General features: G+C 52.1%; 1 protein-coding gene and 1 non-coding gene across 2 annotated transcripts; both read left to right on the top strand.

The window, feature by feature from the left end:
- Positions 1-237: 237 nt before the first annotated feature.
- On the top strand, positions 238-344 carry LOC123453370. Its single transcript, XR_006632763.1, has one exon. It is a non-coding gene; the product is annotated as a U6 spliceosomal RNA (small nuclear RNA).
- A 565-nt stretch (positions 345-909) lies between these two features.
- Mettl22 (methyltransferase 22, Kin17 lysine) lies at positions 910-16691 on the top strand. Its single transcript, XM_045130177.1, has 11 exons — positions 910-979; positions 2088-2228; positions 4870-5253; positions 8245-8285; positions 8373-8517; positions 10846-10917; positions 11621-11674; positions 12195-12275; positions 12931-13033; positions 15425-15593; positions 16592-16691. Exons 2-11 carry the CDS (start codon positions 2123-2125, stop codon positions 16625-16627), a joined length of 1191 nt encoding a protein of 396 aa, XP_044986112.1. The 5' UTR covers positions 910-979; positions 2088-2122; the 3' UTR covers positions 16628-16691.
- The last annotated feature ends 1702 nt before the right edge of the window (positions 16692-18393 follow it).

Here is an 18393-nt window from a genome sequence, read left to right as displayed (position 1 = left end):
TAGTCTGAGGCTACAGTAGGCTAGAGAGAGAGAGAGAGACCTCGCCTAAAACAAAGGTAAAAAAATAAAACAGCCAGGCGTGATGGCGCAGGCCTTTAATCTCAGCACTCGAGAGGCAGAGGTAAGAGGATCACCATGAGTTCAAGGCCACCCTGAGACTACATACTGGATTCCAGGTCAGCCTGAGCTAGAGTGAAACCCTACCTCAAAAAAACAAAATAAAATAAAATAAAACAGGTGTTCGCTTCCGCAACACATATACTAAAATTGGAACGATACAGAGAAGATTAGCATGGCCCCTGCGCAAGGGTGACACGCAAATTCTTGAGGCGTTCCATATTTTAAAAAGTAAAAAAACCAAACAGGTCTAATCCCAGCACTTGAGAGGCACAGGTAGGAGGATCGCGGCGAGTTTGAGGCCATTCTGAGACTACATAGTGAATTCCAGGTCAGCCTGGACCAGAGTGAGACCCTACCTCGAAAAACCAAAATAAAATAAAACAGGTCTGGAGAGGTGGCTCAGCGCCTAAAAGGCGCTAGCTTGCAAAGCCTGACGGCCTGGGTTCGATTCCCTAGTACTCACATAAAGCCAGATGCACACAGCGGCGCGTGCATCTGGAGTTTGCAGAGGCAGGAAGGAGGCCTTGGTCCGCCCATACACTCTTTCTCTCTTTAAAATAAGTAAATAAGTGCTTAAGAAATAAAAATAAAATAGAGAAAGAAACCGAGACACGACGCTAACCCTAACCCCACCTAGTGACCTCAGCAAACCCCTGCCCTGGCCACTGCTGGGAGAGAAAGCCGCAAACGAGCGCCGCACCGCACGCATGCGCGGCGCAGCGGGTGGGCGTGGCCGGGGCGGGGCGGGCGGTGGTGGGGCGTGTGGGCGGGGCCACGCCTGCGCAGGCCGACCGTCATGGCGGCCCCCAGGGTTCGCTGTTGAAGGTTTCCAGCCCGGGGTCCAGGCTATCATGCGGGGGTAAGTCCCGAGGACGGTGGCGGGGCCGGTGGGGCACAGGGAGCTTTCCGGATTTGGGATCTAGCCTGCCTGGAAACCGAAGCCTGGGGACCAACCCCAGTCTCGGCCTCAGTTTCCCCTCCTAAACGGGTGGAGGGTCTCGGGTCAGGCATCCTGTCTTGGTGTGGGATTAGGAAGGAAAGGAGAGGGCGCGGCTGTGCACGCCTTTTGCCCCCGCACTCGGGAGGCCGGGATAGGAGGATCGCCATGAGTTCGAGGACAGCATGGGCCAGGTCAGTTTGCACTAGAGTGAGACCCTGCCTTTAAATATTTATTTATTTGAGAGAGAGAGAGAGAATATAGGTGCGCCAGGGTCTCAAGCTACTGCCTAGGAACTCCAGACGCAGGTGCCACCTTGTGCATCAGGCTTATTTGGATACTGGGGAATCGAACCTGGATCCTTTGCAGGCATGTGCCTTAACCGCTAAGCCATCTCTCCAGCCCCGAGACCCTGCCTTTGAAGTTAGGAAGGAAGAAGCGGCTGGAGGTGTGACTTGCCTTGCCTTGCTCTGCAGGCTATGGCCAGGCCTCTTCCCTCCACCCCTGGGTCCGGCTTCCTTCAATCTTCCATTACCCTGGGACTGGCCCCCAGGCATAGAATAGGGCCCAGTTCCCAAGTGCCAGAGGGCCTCTTTAAAGGGTTGTCCCCAGGATCAGTGAGCTGAGAATAATGAAGGTCTCTCTCATCTGTCCCTCTCTTGGGCCTGAGTGAAGACTAAGTGAGACCAGGGTCACTTCCTGGGCCCAGGATAGCAAATTTTACAGTATGCTGAGAAGGTGGGAAAGGGCAGCTTGCGGATGGGAACCCACCATTCCCTTCCCTTCCTTGGCCTAAGCTTGCAGCTGTTCTCAGGCCTAATTTTTTCTCCATCAGTCTCCAGTCAGGGTTGTTCCTCAAACCAGTTTGTTGGGATCAGATGGTAGAACTAACTCCCTTCCTCTCATTCTGGTAAGGTGCAAGGAAAGCACCACTTCCTGCTGGGTGATGCTGGCCCCTGTCCACATGGTTGGATATCTCCTGTGTTCCCTGTGGGCCCTGCCGTCCTGAGGACCTGTTCTTCCCTCTCAGGTGCTCCCATCCCAGGACTTAGGTGGAATCTAGCCATGGATGAGGTCACCTTCAGAAGTGACACTGTGCTGTCTGACGTCCATCTGTACACCCCGAACCAGAGGCACCTCATGGTACGGCTGAACAGTGTGGGACAACCTGGTAAGGTCTGGGCCCAGGCAGAGTGGCTCAAAGCCACTTTATTTTCTGTTCTCATTCTCTTCTTTTTGGGAGAAAGATCAGATGGTTTATCTGTCATCCTTAGATCCATCATGTGCCTTGCCTTCTTGAAACATCTGTGCTTTTCTGAGCACCTTGGGGTACAGGGCCAAGACAGCGAGCAAGCTGAGCTCTGCGCTCAGCAAATGCACAGTCTGTTGTGGGGAGAGTGTCAGGGCTCCACCTATCCACTGCCTCCCCCAGATGCGTGCCTCCCTCCAGGAGCGTGCCTCCTTCCAGATGCCTTGACTTTTCTTCTGCCTAGCAGACCTGACTCCACTTCCTACAGCCAAGAAGGGCTTTTCAGTATCCAGACCCAACCACACCTCTGCCCTGACTGATTCCCCAGAGACCTCCTGTGGCTCTCATAAACATGCTACCCACTCACCTGGGCCTGCGAGCCTCAGCCAGTGTGCCACTGTGTCCCCTCTCCCTCCTTGATCCTCTGTGGCCACCGTCACCTCTTTCTTGTCCCTATAACACTGCCCTGCCTTCTTCCTTCCCAGCCCCGGCTCTTGAGGCATCATTTCCTTAGAGGTGAGCTGGGGCTGCAGCTACCCTCCCTAATTCCAGTCATGCTGTCTTTATTTGGTCCTTGTTTGGTGATTGACAACTGTCCCAATTTAGATGACTCATGACACCAGGCATCTGCAGTGTTTGGGTGGCCAGGACTTGTTTTGTAAATAATAACCTACTGGCATACCCTCCCCCCCTGCATACTTGTTGAGTTTTTACAGCTGCAGGCAGAGTTTGATAGTTGCAACAGATCTAATGTCTCACAGAGCTTAAAGTATGTACTGCTTAGTGTATTGAAGAGAGGTCTGCTGTCCCCACACCATGTGGTTGCCATGTATGTGTCACGCATCATAAAGTGTTCCTGTGTCCATGGCAGGGAGCACACTGTTAACCTAATTGCTTTGTTCATATTTCCCCACTACCAGTTCTAAATATAAACCCTAAGATACTGCATTCTCTTTGGATCCCAGCATCTACCATGGCCACCACACAGCACCACCACAGCCAGTGGCCAGTGCGTTTGTTGTGTGGGTAAAGAGATGGGTGGACAGGCACATATATGGGTAAATACATGCATGGGTGGTAGGCAAGCAAACGGACAGATGGGTGGGTGGGTAGATGGCTGGGGATAAACAAAGGCGTGAGTAGAGGCATGGTGGAAGGATGCTTCTGCATTTGGTCCATGGTGCTGTGGGAGCCTGACGGAGAACCACGTTGCTGAGCCTTGTAGCTGCCGAGGCTCCGTCTAAAGAGTGGAGGAAAGTGTCTCAAGTAGAGCCAAGAGTTGATGCAAAGGGGGTCTTCCTTCCCCGACCCTTTCCCACCTCTCCTGGGGAAGTGAGCACTGCCTCATGTGAGGCCGGGGAGGAGAGCCTAAGCTGCCTACCTGTGTTCATCAGTGTTGCCCTGGAGGGCTGGGGGAGGGCACCCTGATCCTGGGGTGCACATGTGGAAACAGACTCGCCGCAGACCAGTGACTTGTCCAGGGCAGATGGAGGGCTACAGTTCTGAAACCCTTGCTGCTTCTGCCTTTGGCACACTTCACCTGGCACGTGTATTCTTCCTGAACTCTATTTTGTTTTTCAAATTTTTATTGCCAACAATGATTATGAAAAATATCCCATGGTAATACCCTCCCTCCCTGAAATCTAGTTTTAAAATATTTTTACTTATTTATTTATTTGACAGAGAAGGAGGGATGAGAGAGAATGGGCGCACCAGGGCCTCCAGCCACTGCAAATGAACTCCAGACGCATGCGCCCCCTTGTGGGTCCTGGGGAATCGAACCTGGGTCCTTTGGCTTTGCAAACACCTCAACCACTAAGCCATTCCTCCAGCCCTGAAATCTATTTTTATTGCAAGGGATGGTTCATGTCTCTGCCCTGTCTCCCTTAAGAGGCATGGCAGTGTGGTGAGTGACCAGTTAAAGTGTGGGGCAGCCTGGCTTGGAATCCTGCCTTATTCATAAACAAGCTGTGTGACCGTCATGAGCTCAGTGTCCAGCTTCAGAGTGTGTGTCCGTGGTCCAGGCTGACGGGCCCCCTTGCTGGCACGTGTGCGTGTGAACGAGCTGCGTGGGCCGGGCGCCTGCCCGTGTGCTCACGCTGCACTGCTGCTCCGTGGGCCGCCTCTGCTGGTCCTCGTAGTCCTCCAGCTGACCTTTAACAGCGTCTGCGGTCGGGCCAGGGATGGCTCAGTCAGTAAAGAGCTTGCCAGTGAGCACGAAGACCTGAGTTTGATCCCAGAACCCACATAAAAAAGTCAGTTGTGGGGATCTGCATCTATATTGCCAACACTCGAGAGCTGGAGACAGACAGATCCTAAGTGTCCCTGGAAAGCTAGTCCAGCTTCTTGGCAGTTTCCAGGTGTGAGGACTGACACCTGAAGTTTTCCTCTGGCTGCCACACAGTCACAGGTGCATGTGTATCTACACCCCCACCCCCCCACACATACCCACCACCCACCCCTACTTACCTACCTCCATTTAGCAGTCAGATTTCTCAGAAGGAGAGGAAATATGGACAGGACACCTTGCAGTTACCCATTCTATATCTTATCTTGCTTTCAGTTTTCTTGTCCCAGTTCAAACTTCTGTGGAGTCGAGACTCCTGGACAGGTGCAAGGACTGAGGACAGTGATCCCAGAGATGTCCCCACACAGGAGACCCCTCCTACTGGGTCAGGCAGCCCCAACTCCTCTCCCAGAAGTGGCCACAGTCTTGAAGGCTCATCCCTGCAGTCCAAGGCTGATATCACCAGTCAAAAAGGGCTGGGGGCTCCACTGGATGAAGACGGAGACCTGGATGTGGTGCGCAGACCCCGGACTGACTCTGAACCAGACCTGGCTGAGCTGCCGAGAGACAAGGTACATCCCATAATTCTAACAGAAGAAGAAGGCGATGCCAGGGGAGATGGAGCACAAGGGAGCTGTGCCCCCAGCATCATTAAAATAGGTAAGTAGAGGTGTGGTTCTCCTGCCACTGATGCTGCGTGACAGCCTCCCGTGTGGCACAGGGTGCTGCTCTGGGTTCAGAAGCAGCTCTAGTGAGCTGGAAATGAGCAGTCTGCAGCCAGCAGAGCCTCTTCCAAAACCCACAGGTCACTGCCTGCAAAGTGTGCCACAGTGACTTCCCACTGCCCTCAGGATGGAGTCCATACGACTCTGCTTGCAAGACTGGTGGTGACAAGGCATCTGCGTGTTGCTCACACCCTACCATTCCCTTCAGAACCCCACTCTTCATGCCATCGTGCCTGGCTCGTGTATATCCTATAAAGCAGATGTGACATTATTAGAATTGTCAATAGTAAACTAGCCAAAACTTAACTCTCTATTGCTGCTCTTTAGGAGAGACTTAGGGATCTGGGAGAGCTCGGTGGCTCAGCATTTGTCATGTGCTAGGATGAGTCAGGGCCGTGCTGACCATGCGGCTCCCCTTGGGATCATTCATATGCTGGGACTCTCCTCTTGTAGATTGTACACTGATTTGGAGTCCACTGTCTGAGTCTCCATGTCCTCTCTGTCCAAGATGACATCAGCTTACCTGTCGTCTCTTGTGGCCTTTTTTTTAATTTTTGGTTTATTTTTATTTATTTATTTGAGAGTGACAGAGAAAGAGGCAGATAGAGAGAGGGAGAGAGAGAATGGGCGTGCCAGGGCCTCCAGCCACTGCAAACGAACTCCATATGCATGCACCCCCTTGTGCATCTGGCTAATGTGGGTCCTGGGGAGTCAAGCCTTGAACTGGGTTCCTTAGGCTTCACAGGCAAGCGCTTAACCATTAAGTCATCTCTCCAGCCCCCTCTTGTGGCCTTTTTGACTGGGAGCAAGAATAAAATCCTGGTTGTCCTTTTAGTTCTGGTGTCTCCAGTTGTCTTTGGCTTCTACATAGGGTTGCTAAGCCCTCAGAAGGACAGTGACACCAGTCTTGAAGAAGACTGGGTGCAGAACAGACTTGACCACCTTAGTCTTGAGCACAGCACATCTAGTTAAAGAGTGGCAGGCACAAAAGCTTCAAGTCATCCTAACATTCAAGTCTAGTTGCCTGGTGACATCATAACTAAATGGCTTGATTTTAAAGTCTTTTGGGGATGGGGATGTTGTTTAGTGGGCAGAGTGTTTACCTAGTATGCACAAAGCCCTGGGTTCAATCCTCAGTATTATGTAAACCGAGCATGGTGGCACTCTCATCTGTCTCTCTCTTGGGCCTGGGTGAAGACTAAGTGAGACCAGGGTCACTTCCTGGGCCCAGGATAGCAAATTTTACAGTATGCTGAGAAGGTGGGAAAGGGCAGCTTGCGGATGGGAACCCACCATTCCCTTCCCTTCCTTGGCCTAAGCTCACAGCTGTTCTCAGGCCTAATTTTTTCTCCATCAATCTCCAGTCAGGGTTGTTCCTCAAACCAGTTTGTTGGGATCAGATGGCAGAACTAACTCTGTTGTCCGAAGGCCGAGGACACCGACTAGATAGATGAACAGTTTCAAGTCACCCGCTGCAGTGACAAAACCTGGACACCGACTAAATGAGCGGTTTCAAGTCACCCGCTACAGTGACAAAACCTGTCTCCTGAGTGGGGCTGTCTGGTTGTAGAGCCCACGTTCTCCTTTAGGAAAGCTGAGCTCCTGTTCCCCACAGCACACTCTGGGCTGGGCCTCCATATTTATACCTGTAAAATGGGGTAGCCAGATCCAGTATCATCTTGGGTGTGAGCCCCAGGCTAGCTCATGGGGTGTCTGTCTGTACACATTCAGCGAGGGGACATGTCACTGGGAGGCTGATAGACATAGGATTTAGCTCCTTTTTTGTTTGTTTGCTTGCTTTTGTTTTTCAAGGTAGGGTCTCACTCTAGCCCAGGCTGACCTGGAATTCACTATGGAGTCTCAGGGTGGCCTTGAACTCATGGTGATCCTCATACCTCTGCCTCTCAGTGCAGGGATTAAAGGCGTGTGCCAACACGCCTGGCGGATGTAGGTCTTTAGCTCGGCTGGCCTGGACCTAACTGTATAGCCCAGGCTGGCCTCATACTCAGCGTGCTCCTCCTGCTCCAGCCTCCCTCCTGCTGAGATGACTTGCCTCGGCTGGCTCTCTGCTCCGCTCTTGGGAAGCGGCTTAGACTTGTGCACGTTGGGCAGTCCCTGAGGCTTTCCTGCCAGCTTGTGATTGTCTTAAACACAACAGCACTTAAGGTCCTGCTTGACAAACGAGTACGTGGGGGAGGAGAGGGGCTAACTTTGACTTCCAGTGTCATTTCAGATTTTCTAAAATTTAAATTTATTTATTTGAGAGAGCAAGAGAAAGAGAATGGGCATGCCAGGGTCTCTAGCCACTGCAAATGAACTCCTGATTCATATGCCAGCATGTGCATTTGGCTTATGTGGGTACTGGGGAATCAAACCTGGGTCTGTAGGCTTTGTAGGTAAGCACTGTAACCTCTAAGCCATCTCTCCAGCCCACTGCAGATGTTTTGCTTTGTTTTTTCTTCATCTTTCCATTCTCTGCCTTGTACCATCAGAATTGTATCCTAAGATATTTTGGACTTGAGAATATGTATCTTTATCCCACTTCTCTTGAAGTTTTAAAAGAATTTAATCACACACACTTAGTTAGTGTCTGGTGGTTCTCAGTATGAGAGAGTATTCTGGAAGGTGCTGTGCACACATGAGCATATGAACATACAGGATTGCAAACGGGCGGTCACTAGACCTGGTCTGCTGGGTCCAGACCGGTGTGGCCCTGCTTCCAGGCCCCTGGACATTCACTTAGTGGCCTGAGCGAGCCTCATTCCTGGCCTGGGCTAATGCTCCCGTACCCCTGGCCCTCAGTCTGGCAGCACGCCTACATGACTGCTTCTCTTTAGAATCTGAACTGTGACGCACTTCCCCATGGCTTTCTGTCCACCTCCATTTTCACAGTGGGCATTTCTCTTTTGGTTTCCATCCCATCCAGAGCACACCATGGCCACCCCCCTGGAGGATGTTGGCAAGCAGGTGGGTAGGCCCTGTCTACTTCCCCTGACTCCAAAGGGTTTCTCCAGAATTTTGTGTCACCTGCTGGTCTTTATCCTTTCCCAACAGGTGTGGCGAGGCGCTCTGCTCCTGGCTGACTACATCCTTTTCCGGAGGGACCTCTTCCAGGGATGCACCGTGCTGGAGCTGGGCGCAGGCACTGGGCTCACCAGCATCGTGGCGGCCACAGTGGCAAGCACTGTGTACTGTACGGGTGAGAGCGCAGAGCCCCAGGCGAGGGGTGGTCAGCAGCACGGAGCGTGGCCAACCGAGGAAATGGGGCCGGGACACCAGGGTTGGACCATGGCTCTGTTGACTTTGCCAGACACTTCTCCTGGTTCTTTCTACGTCCATTTTTCTCAGTGATGTCCAGTGGTCCTTATCCCACCAGCCACTACAGTGTCACCCCTCAACAACCAGACCATGGACATCAAATGATGCACCCATTCTCTGCTCATCTTCCAGGAAGAGCATGTGTCTCAGGAAGCCGCAAGGCTAACCCCTTTCTGGGCTGTACACACTGACTCATTTGTTTTGGTGATAGAAGTCCTTGCTGTTCTTGGGGAAATTTGTAAACCAGAAAAGAAATGCAATTTTACAAACCCCATCTTTATTCCGTAGTACATAATTATTTAACACTTACTGTATGTCCAGTAGTTGCAGAGTCAGGAGACTAGCAGTGAGTGAGACAACCAAGCCACTGCCCTCGGGACTACAAAAAAACAGTTTCAGCCATTAATATGTGTGCCTACCTGTGCTGTGTGTATATGTGGGTGTGTTTGTTCACACATGCATGTATGTGGACTGGGTATGCATATGTGGTTATGTTTACATCTTTTTTTTTTGTCTTTACATCTTTATTGTAATTTTTGCCATCCTTTTTTCCACTTAGTATATACCCTTAGGGAATGACTGAAGACATACCATATAGTATATGTAATTCCTAAGTGTACACACACACACACACACACACACACACACACACGCTTGCCAAAAAAATGTTACAAAACTATTCTTCAAAAGTATTTTCCCATGTCATTAAAAACTATTCTAAGTGAAACATTTAGTAACCAGATCACTTTTTACTTTTTTAAAAATATTTATTTATTATTTATTTGAGAGAGATACACAGAGATTATGGGCATACCAGGGCCTCCTGTTGCTGCAGACTAACTCTAGACATATGCATTACTTCGTGCATCTGGCTTAATGTTGGTACTGGGAAATTAAACCTAGGCCATCAGGCTTTGCAAGCAAGCGCCTTAATTGCTAAGCCATCTCTTCAGCACCCCAATCTTTTTTTTTTTTTTTTTGGTCTTTTGAGGTAGGGTCTTGCTTTAGCCCAGGCTGACCTGGAATTTACTATGAAGGATCAGGGTGGCCTTGAACTCACGGCTGTCCTCCTATCTCTGCCTCCCAAGTACTGGGATTAAAGGCCTGCGCCACCACGCCTGGCTGTTCCAATCTTTTTTTTTATTTTTTAATCTTTCAGCCCCTCCCACAGAGCACTTAGGCTTCCTGTATTTTTTCACCATTTGTCAGTTTCTAGCAGTGGACACCTAAGGGCTTCATCACCCAGTAATCCTTGCATCTCCTGACAAGCTTTTCCTGGGTATTTTGAATATTGAAGTCATGTTTGCTTCACATAGAAGCTGCTAGGATAATCTGGAAAGTGTCGTGTACCCTCTCTCAGCTTCCAGCAGTGATAGCATCGTAGCCCCACCATAGCATGGTAGTCAGGGCCAGCCAGCGGATTGTGGGGTCTGTTCTCTCAGACAAGCCCTCCCCAGGTTAACTCAGCACACAAGATGGCTGTCGCACGTTGGCAGGCTGCCCATTCCGCTTTCTGTCTGAGAAGCAAAGCAAGCAGTCAGACGTCCTAGGTGCGAAGCGTGGTAAGGGCTCCCGTGACCGAATGCCACTCTGGCTGACCTGCGTGCGCTCAGTGGGGCCAGCACCTCTCCCTCACAAGCAAGACTGCGGCCTCCCGAGAGCCAGTTCTGCTGCAGTAACTGGGTGTGCCACCTGCTCGGGGAAGCCAGGCAACCAGGGGACAGAGAACTGTGTGCAAGAGATAGCCTGTTTGGGCCTGTTTGGATCTGGACTGTCTTGATTCATTGTATCAACCACCCTTATGACACCAGTCGGCTTTCTGGGAGGTCAGAGCCTAAGTTGAGAGCCAGAACGTTCAAAAGATGCAAGGGAGGAAGGGAGGACCAAGAGCGAGTGGATGGCAGGGCAGGAAGATCAGAGCCAGAGCCAGAGGCCCTGGCCTGAGAGCCCATGTCACTCACCGGTTGTGACTGGCTGTGACTGCTCAGCGTGTGAAATGAAAGTCCTGACTCTGGCTCCCAGGCCGGTATGAAGACAGAAGGGAAAGGACGTGGACGCTTCGTGTGCTCAGTGTCCAGTGGAGCTCCCTCTGGTCTCCTGGGTGCACATGATCTATTCTCACCAGGCCAAGCACTTGACATTCCTCCAAGAACCCTGGAGACAGGTGTTCTAGCACATGACCTCACATGTTGCCCTTCTGCCATTCCAGATGTTGGCGCCGACCTCCTTGCCATGTGCCAGCAAAACATCACCATCAACAGCCATTTGGCTGCCCCTGGAGGTGAGGCTTAGCTAAAGACATGTGGGAGAGGCACCCAAATGGTACCCTGAGGTGGTTTCCCTTTACAACAGATGCCAGGCTGGTGGCTTGCCTTGACTTGAGTGCATAGAAAATCTGGCCTTGGATGGGCTCTGTGCAGCCTCCCTGACATTCCCTGACTTGCAAGTCCCTTGCCTTCCTCCATGCTTTTGGACCATCCTTCTTATAGTCTCTCTCTTTCTTTCCTTTCTTTCTTTTCTTTTCTTTTCCTTTTTTTTTTTTTTTTTTTTTTTTTGAGGTAGGGTCTCACTCTGGCCCAGGCTGACCTGGAATTCACTCTGTGGTCTCAGGCTGGCCTCCAGCTCAAGGAGATCCTCCTATCTCTGCCTCCCAAGTGCTGGGATTCAGGGCGTGTGCCACCACACCCGACCCGGATCCCCCTTTTAGCACCCTTCTGCTTACGCTGTCTCCCAACCCACTAGTCCCTTTCGGGGTGGCCAGTCTCCCAGGACGGGACCAGTACTCCTAAATGTCATGCTCCCTGGGTCGGGCAGAGTTGCCCACACTGAACGTTCAAAATGTGCAAGGGAGGAAGGGAGGACCAAGAGCGAGTGGGTGGCAGGGCAGGAAGATGAGAGAGACGTGGACAAGTAAGAGGTTTGGTGCAGAGAGGGATGAATGAGTTGTCGTCTTTCTCCCGCTCATGTGCAGTCTTGTGTTGCAGGTGGTTTGGTGAAGGTCAGAGAGCTGGATTGGCTGAAAGATGACCTCTGCACAGGTGTGTCTCCTCAGTATCCTTATCAGTATTTCTTCTGCAAATGATGCCAGACATAGATGCCTATTGTTTATATAGAAGCTTCTTCCCTTTTCCCTGTCAAAGCTGATGGGGAAACTGACCTTGGCACCTGGCATGTACACTCTGCTGTGAGCCCTCGAACTTTCCAGCAATCCTTTGAGAGAGGTTTTATTAGCCCTTTCTATAAGCATTCAGAGAGGCATAGCCAGTTTCTTGGGGTGCTACAGAAAGTAACTTGGGGTAGGTGGGCCCTGATGGTGAAGAGAGAATGTTCTTAACAGTGCTGTGGATAAGCAGCAGGTGAGGCTGGATCTACCTGCCCCTTGTGGGAAGGGCATCATCCCTTACCTGTGTGGCCATCCCTGAAGCTGGGCACCGGGGTGCAGGTCGGCGTGCCCCCAGCCCTGTCTCTTGCCCTGGAACTTCTTCCCAGTCTGTCTGCAGTGTGGCTGGTGGCCGGCAGAGGAAGGAAGGAATGAGCCCCACGGCTTCTCTTTGGTAGATCCTGAGGTCCCCTTCAGCTGGTCGGAGGAGGACATTGCTGACCTGTATGACCACACTACCGTGCTGTTGGCAGCTGAAGGTGAGAAGGCTCTCTGTCACATGCCCATGCCGTTATCATTGAGGCGTGGTGTCCCCTCCCCTCCACTGAACCCGCGGCACTGTGTAAGACTTTTTCAGGTTGACATAAAATGTCACGCGCCCTACACTGGGGTGGCACCAACAACCAAAAGAACGTCTCATTCCGGTTCATCTAGTCGGGACAGCAGTGGGCAATAATGTTTTCCCAAAGTCACCCCCACCCCCAATTTGCCAAGCTCTTGTTGGAGTGGCTCTACGTCCATAGCGGAGATGAAGTCGTCCCGGTTGAGAGCACTGTCCAGTGTCCAGCAGAGGTGATGACAGATTGTGACATAAGTCACAAACCAACCCAGACTTGGGGAACTCACTGCAGATTCTGCTGGGTCTTGGCTACCCCTGTCGCCATGTGAAGGACGGCCTGCTTCCCCGAAGCCTGGCGTCCCGAGCAGCTCCGTGGCAGCTGGCTGCAAGGTGGAGTCGGTCTAGCTAGAATTGAGAGACTGATCTCGCTGTGCATCTTTGCAGCATTTTTCCAGAACGTTCTGCCACACCTGCTGCTGTGCTGTGATAATAAGGAGCCCCTCCATGACGGCCCCGTGGGTCCCTCTAAGTGGACTTGTCCCAAAGGTTCACTTTTCCCCCTTTTTTTTCCCCAGTGTTCTATGATGACGACTTAACTGACGCTCTGTTTAACACGCTCTCCCGACTTGCCCACAGACTGAAGAATGCCTGCACGGCCATCTTGTCCGTGGAGAAGAGGTAAGCTCCGCTGCAGCCCCCCCCCCCGCCCCCCCCCCTGCCCCCGCCGCCTCCTGTTGCCCCTGCGCTCTGCGTCTGTCACGCACTGCTGTGTGCTGGGCCTGGGCTGATCTTCTGTCCGTCACTCTGTGGTCAGCACTGCCGGTCCCTGCTGTCATTAGTATCACTTGGATATTTTGTGTATGGGGGCAGGGGGAGGAAATTTTCTGTGTTCCTGTGTCTTCAACAAAACCTAAAACTGAAAGACTGAAATGGCTAAAAATAAAAATAGGATTGAACAAATGTCTCTGTGGAAGCAACATGTCCCATGTGGTGTTTTGTGTCCTCTGTAAAGTCACCTGGTGGTTGCTGCTTTGCTGCGGCTCTGCTTGTTCCCCACTGGAGTTTGGATCCTCATGCAGCATCATTTGTCCCGGTGATGCTCAGGGCCTCCTTGGAGACACACTGACTGGGAGAAAGAAAGAGGCCTCATTTGGATCCCAATTTTAAGACTGAACAAGAAACTTGGCAAAGTTGAATGCTATAAATGATGCTTAAGACTTACTGCATAGCCTGGCCTGGTGACACCTGTAATCCCAGCATTGTGGAAGGGGAGGCAGAAGGGTGAGAAGTTCAAAGTTACCCTCAGCTGCCTAGTGAGTTTGAGGCCAGCTTAGGGTATATAAGACCCTGTCTCAAGAGCAAAAGAAAAGAAAGCAATGCTAAATTTATCTTGGGGTTAGAGTCATCTTTTCCAGATACCACAGTTACAGGGAAATGCTGGGGTGTCTGGCATTTGCTTGTTGATGTGGGGCGGGGCAGCAAAGGGGGCAGAGTGGGTAGTCAGTGTTGGCTGAAGCTGGGTGACAGGCTCATGACAATTTATTTATACTGTTCCTAGGCCTTTGGGGTATTTGAGATTTTTCTTTTTTCTTCTTTTGGTTTTTTGAGGTAGGGTCTTGCTTTAGCCCAGGCTGACCTGGAATTCACTATGTTGTCTCAGGGTGGCCTCAAACTCATGGCGATCCTCCTACCTCTGCTTCCCAAGTCCTGGGATTAAAGGTGTGCGCCACCACACCCGGCCCTTTTTTAAACTTTTTTGCAAGCAAAGAGAGAAGAGAGAGACAGGCAGAGAAAGGCCATACCAGGGCTTCTAGCCACTGAAAACGAACTCCAGATGCATGTGCCCTTTTGTGCATCTGGCTTACATGTGCACCTGGGAATCAAACCTGGGTCCTTTGACTTCACAGGGAAACACCTTAACCACTAAGACATCTCTCTAGTCCAACAGTTCTTTTTTTGTTTGTTTTTTTGAGGTAGGGTTTTGCTCTAGCCCAGGCTGACCAGGAATTCACTATGAAGTCTCAGGGTGGCCTCCAACTAATTGCAATCCTCCTACCTCTGCCTACTAAGTGCTGGGATTAAAGGCGTGTACAACCATGCCCACACTCCTTTTTTTGCCCCAGGGCGGGACCAGTAGGGCACAGGAAGGGCTCCAAGGAGGGACTCCAGCGGGGTACCAGCAGGGCACAAGAGGGGTTCTGGGGAGGGATTGGTGGGACACAAGAGGCACTCAGGAAGGGATTGGTGGGGTGCAGGAGGTACTGGGAATGGATTGGTTGGAGGGATTGGCAGGGCACAGGAGGGGCTCCAGGAGGCACCGGTGGGATGCAGGTGGCCTAGTGGAGGCAAGACCCGCGCAGACCTGGGGTGTGCGTAGACAGGACGGTGGGCTGTGCTGCCAGGCAGGTCCTGAGACATTCCGAAATAAATGGTTAGGGAAAGAACAAGGAGAGATGTGGGCAGTTTGAGTTCAAGGTAAATCAACTTGCAGATTCTGGTGTTGACAGGTGCAATGGCTCCCATAGTGCCTTTGCCTGTGCTCCCAGCGAGCTCCATCCCTCCCTCTGCCAGTCTCTCCGTGGCGCTTCTTGCACATAGTCCTGCAGCTCTGCTGAGAGTCTGTCCTAGCCACAGCTCACAGCCCCAGCCTGCACATACCCTCATGCCAATTTGCAGCAGCTCCAAGGCAGGACCTCTGTTTATCCGAGGTGTCATCACGGTCCTCCTCAGCCCCCATGCCCACGCCCATGAAGTCCAGATTCAGGAAGGAGTCTTTGAAAGGCTGGACACAGAATAGAAAAGGCTCCCTAGGGCCCATGCAAGCCACATGCACAAGGTGGTGCAGCATCTGGAGCTTGTTTGCAGTAGCTAGAGGCGCCGGCACCCCCATTCTCTTTTCTCTCTGTGCCTCTGTCTTTCTTAAACAAACAAACAAAATGTTTTAAAAAGAAGAAAAAAGGAAGCGTAGCCACAAGAACTTACCCAGGACTGCGGGGGGAGGGGGGGCGAACTGTGAGGAAGCCCTTCCTAGTTGTGATGGCACTTTGCCATCTGCCAACTGGTCCGCAGGTTCAACTTCACGCTGCGGCACTTGGATGTCACGTGCGAAGCCTATGACCACTTCCGCGCCTCCCTGCGCGCGCTGGGCACGCTGGCTGGCAGCAGGCTGCGCTTCGCGGTGGAGCCCGTGGAAGCCTCCTTCCCACAGCTGCTCGTCTATGAGCGCATCCCGCAGCTGGTAGATCTGGCCTTGGGGTGGGTGGGTCGCTGTCGGGAAGCTCCTGACTCCAGCAAGGGCAAAGGGGGTGAGGATGGACCAGGTCCTCCATCCCGCCGCACAGGATCCCAGGCAGTAGAGGCTGCAGGCTACCCTACTCAGCAGTCACCCTGACCAAAGCTGGTCTGTGGCAGACCCTGTCACTGACTATATTTAGGTGGTTTTGTCCCTGTGGCAGTGAGGGCTTCCCAGGATGCAAGAAGGTGAAGTCATTTGGGTGGGATGGGGTGCTGGTGGCCTGTACAGATGCCGATGAAGAGGCCTTTCACATGGGTGTGTGGTGGTCACGTCTCTTTGGAAACACACTGGCAGGCTCATGTCACTGCCACCAGCATGGTGACTCCTCATAGCATAGCAGGGTTGTGGTAGTGGTCTGGCAGTGATGGGCAGCCTGTGCCGGGCACCGCCCCTGTGCCTTCTTTCCACTGACCTGGTTAATCCTCACAGCAGTACCCAAGAGAAGGCAAGTCACCCAATCCGAAATGGTAGAGCTGTCATCCTATAGCCAAGGTACCTGCTTTTACAGCAGCACCTAAGAAAAATTTGAGAAGTTAAAATTACCCTGAAAGTTACCCGGAGCTGAACCCACAGAGCTCTGGTGACGGAGAGCCAATGTCTTTTGTTCTCTTTGCTGTGGCCTCTCTCTCTCTGGGTCTCATGGAGCAATAGGGCCGTCTCTCCCGTGTAGCCTCTTCTGCTCCTCCTTAAGAAATTCCGCAGCCACAGACCACGGTGGTGAAGGCTCCCAATACGGAGAAGGCATGGTGACACGCTGCCACTCTCTCGTGACTGCGTGACGTTCCTGCAGCGGATGCTACCCAGCTCTCTGCCTCCATAGAACCCCAGAGCGTGAAAGCAAGGGAGACGCTCCCGCCCCTGAGCTCGTGTGCTGCTGCCCTTGGTGCAATGGTGACGGTCCCATTTGCACACTCAGGTACCTTCACTTCTGTTTGCTGCAGGAGCTCTGGAAGATTGTTGCAGAACCTACCACGTGACCTGTCACTTCTCCAAGGCTTGACCTCTCAATGGCTCTGGTGTGTTTCTAATAAAACCAAAAACTCACACAAGTGTGTACTTGAGAGGGTGCATTGTCAGATGTGGTAAGTGGGCCTTACATGCCCCCAGCAGCAGCCAGAGGTGGCTCACTTGTCTCACGCAGGTGGCACTGGTCCAAGGTGCTTCTGGAGCCACTTGGTCCAGGTCGGCAGACCTCTGTCTGAGGTGTGCTCCCTGGGGTGGGCGGCAGCTGGACAGGTCCTTTCCACGCTGCTCTGCTCCCGCTGGCAGACCTCAGGAGGCTGGTGCTGCAGCTCAGGTTCCTGGGTTACGTTAAGAGTTCTAGACGTGTGGGCACGGGGTGGTGCTCAGTTGGTAGTCTGACAATACACAAAGCCCTGGGTTCAATCCCAGCACGGTATAGAGCCTGGAGTGATGGCATATGCCTGTGATCCCAGTACTTGGGAGGTGGATGCAGGAGGATCTGAAGTTCAAGGTCATCCTCAGCTACATAGAGTTCAAGGCCAGCCTCAATTTCATGAGACCCTATCTTAGAGAAGTGGGGAGAGGGTGAATGCAAGAGAGCCATGGAAAGAAAAGAGCCGGCCATTGCCACGGTAGACAAGAACCAGGTCTCAGCTGAACCTGGAGTACAGAGGACGCAGAACGTGTCTCCGCTCCCTTCCATTTGATGTATGATGTATGCGTTGTGTTCGCGTTTGTGCAGATGCTGGGCGGGGCGCAGGGGCTTGTGCATGTGAGGCCAGAGGACAACCCCAGGTATCATTCTTTTTTTTTGTTTTGTCTTTTTGAGGTAGGATCTCACTCTGGCCCAGGCTGACTTGGAATTTACTATGTAGTCTCAGGGTGGCCTTGAACTCATGGCGATCCTCCTACCTCTGCCTCCCAAATGCTGGGATTAAAGGTGTGCGCCACCACACCCGGCTCAGGTATAATTCTTAAGAACACCATTGATCTTTCTTGAGACAGGGTCCCTCGTTGGCCTGGAATGTTCCAACTAGGCTAGCCTGGCTGGCCAGCAACCCCCTGGGGATCCTCCTATGTCTGCGTCCCAGTGCTGAGACTACAGTTATGTGCTCCCATGGCTGGCAGCTTCATTACTTCTGAGTCTTACAAAGGCCACAAGACAGATATGATTCTCACTGCATGTATGAGAAAGGTCAAGGTCAGAGAGGATAAAGGACTTGTCCCCACATCACACAGCCACAAAGGCAGAGCTGTTGGAACCCAGCCCATCTGAGTGCCAGGCCCATCTGAGTGCCAGGCCCACGCTCGTCCCGCGTCCTCTTCTGTGGTCCCCAGAGCAGCAACAGCAGCAGCTGAGTCAGACTAGATGGCAGGCAGTGATTCACCAGGTCCTTCCAGAAACATCAGGACTGCAGCCAAGCCTTTCCTTGGTCCTGTCCAAGACTCTCAGGCAGATCCTTCCCTGGACAGCCCGCTTTCGTTGGGTGCTGTGGCAGAAGACACCAGGATAGCAATAGTGGCTCTTTCTAATCCATCTGGCAGCATTTTAGCCATAACGGTAATTTTCCTAGCACTCCTGGGGACAAGCCCTTAAACATAATAGGTGCCAAGCAAGAGAGATATCACCTGCGCATTAGGGCAAGCTAGTCTTTTGTCTAAGCAGCTCACTCCCAAATCTTTGCTGCATGCAGCCCAAAGTTAATTTTGACCCTTTGTAATCGAAAGCATCGTCAGGTGAGTGAGCTCTCAACACATGTCATGGCCTGGCACGGGCCTG

Source organism: Jaculus jaculus, chromosome 11, assembly GCF_020740685.1.
Source record: "Jaculus jaculus isolate mJacJac1 chromosome 11, mJacJac1.mat.Y.cur, whole genome shotgun sequence".
Classification (NCBI taxonomy): domain Eukaryota; kingdom Metazoa; phylum Chordata; class Mammalia; order Rodentia; family Dipodidae; genus Jaculus; species Jaculus jaculus.
Note: the sequence above shows the minus strand (reverse complement) of the source record. Positions and strands in the feature narration are given on the sequence as shown.

Bases quoted from the DNA above. Each gene is read 5' to 3' on its own strand.
- Mettl22 (XM_045130177.1), top strand. From the start codon at position 2,123: ATGGATGAGGTCACCTTCAGAAGTGACACTGTGCTGTCTGACGTCCAT. The intron at 8,286-8,372 runs GTGGGTAGGCCC...CTTTCCCAACAG, and splicing joins TGGAGGATGTTGGCAAGCAG to GTGTGGCGAGGCGCTCTGCT. The intron at 13,034-15,424 runs GTAAGCTCCGCT...ACTGGTCCGCAG, and splicing joins ATCTTGTCCGTGGAGAAGAG to GTTCAACTTCACGCTGCGGC.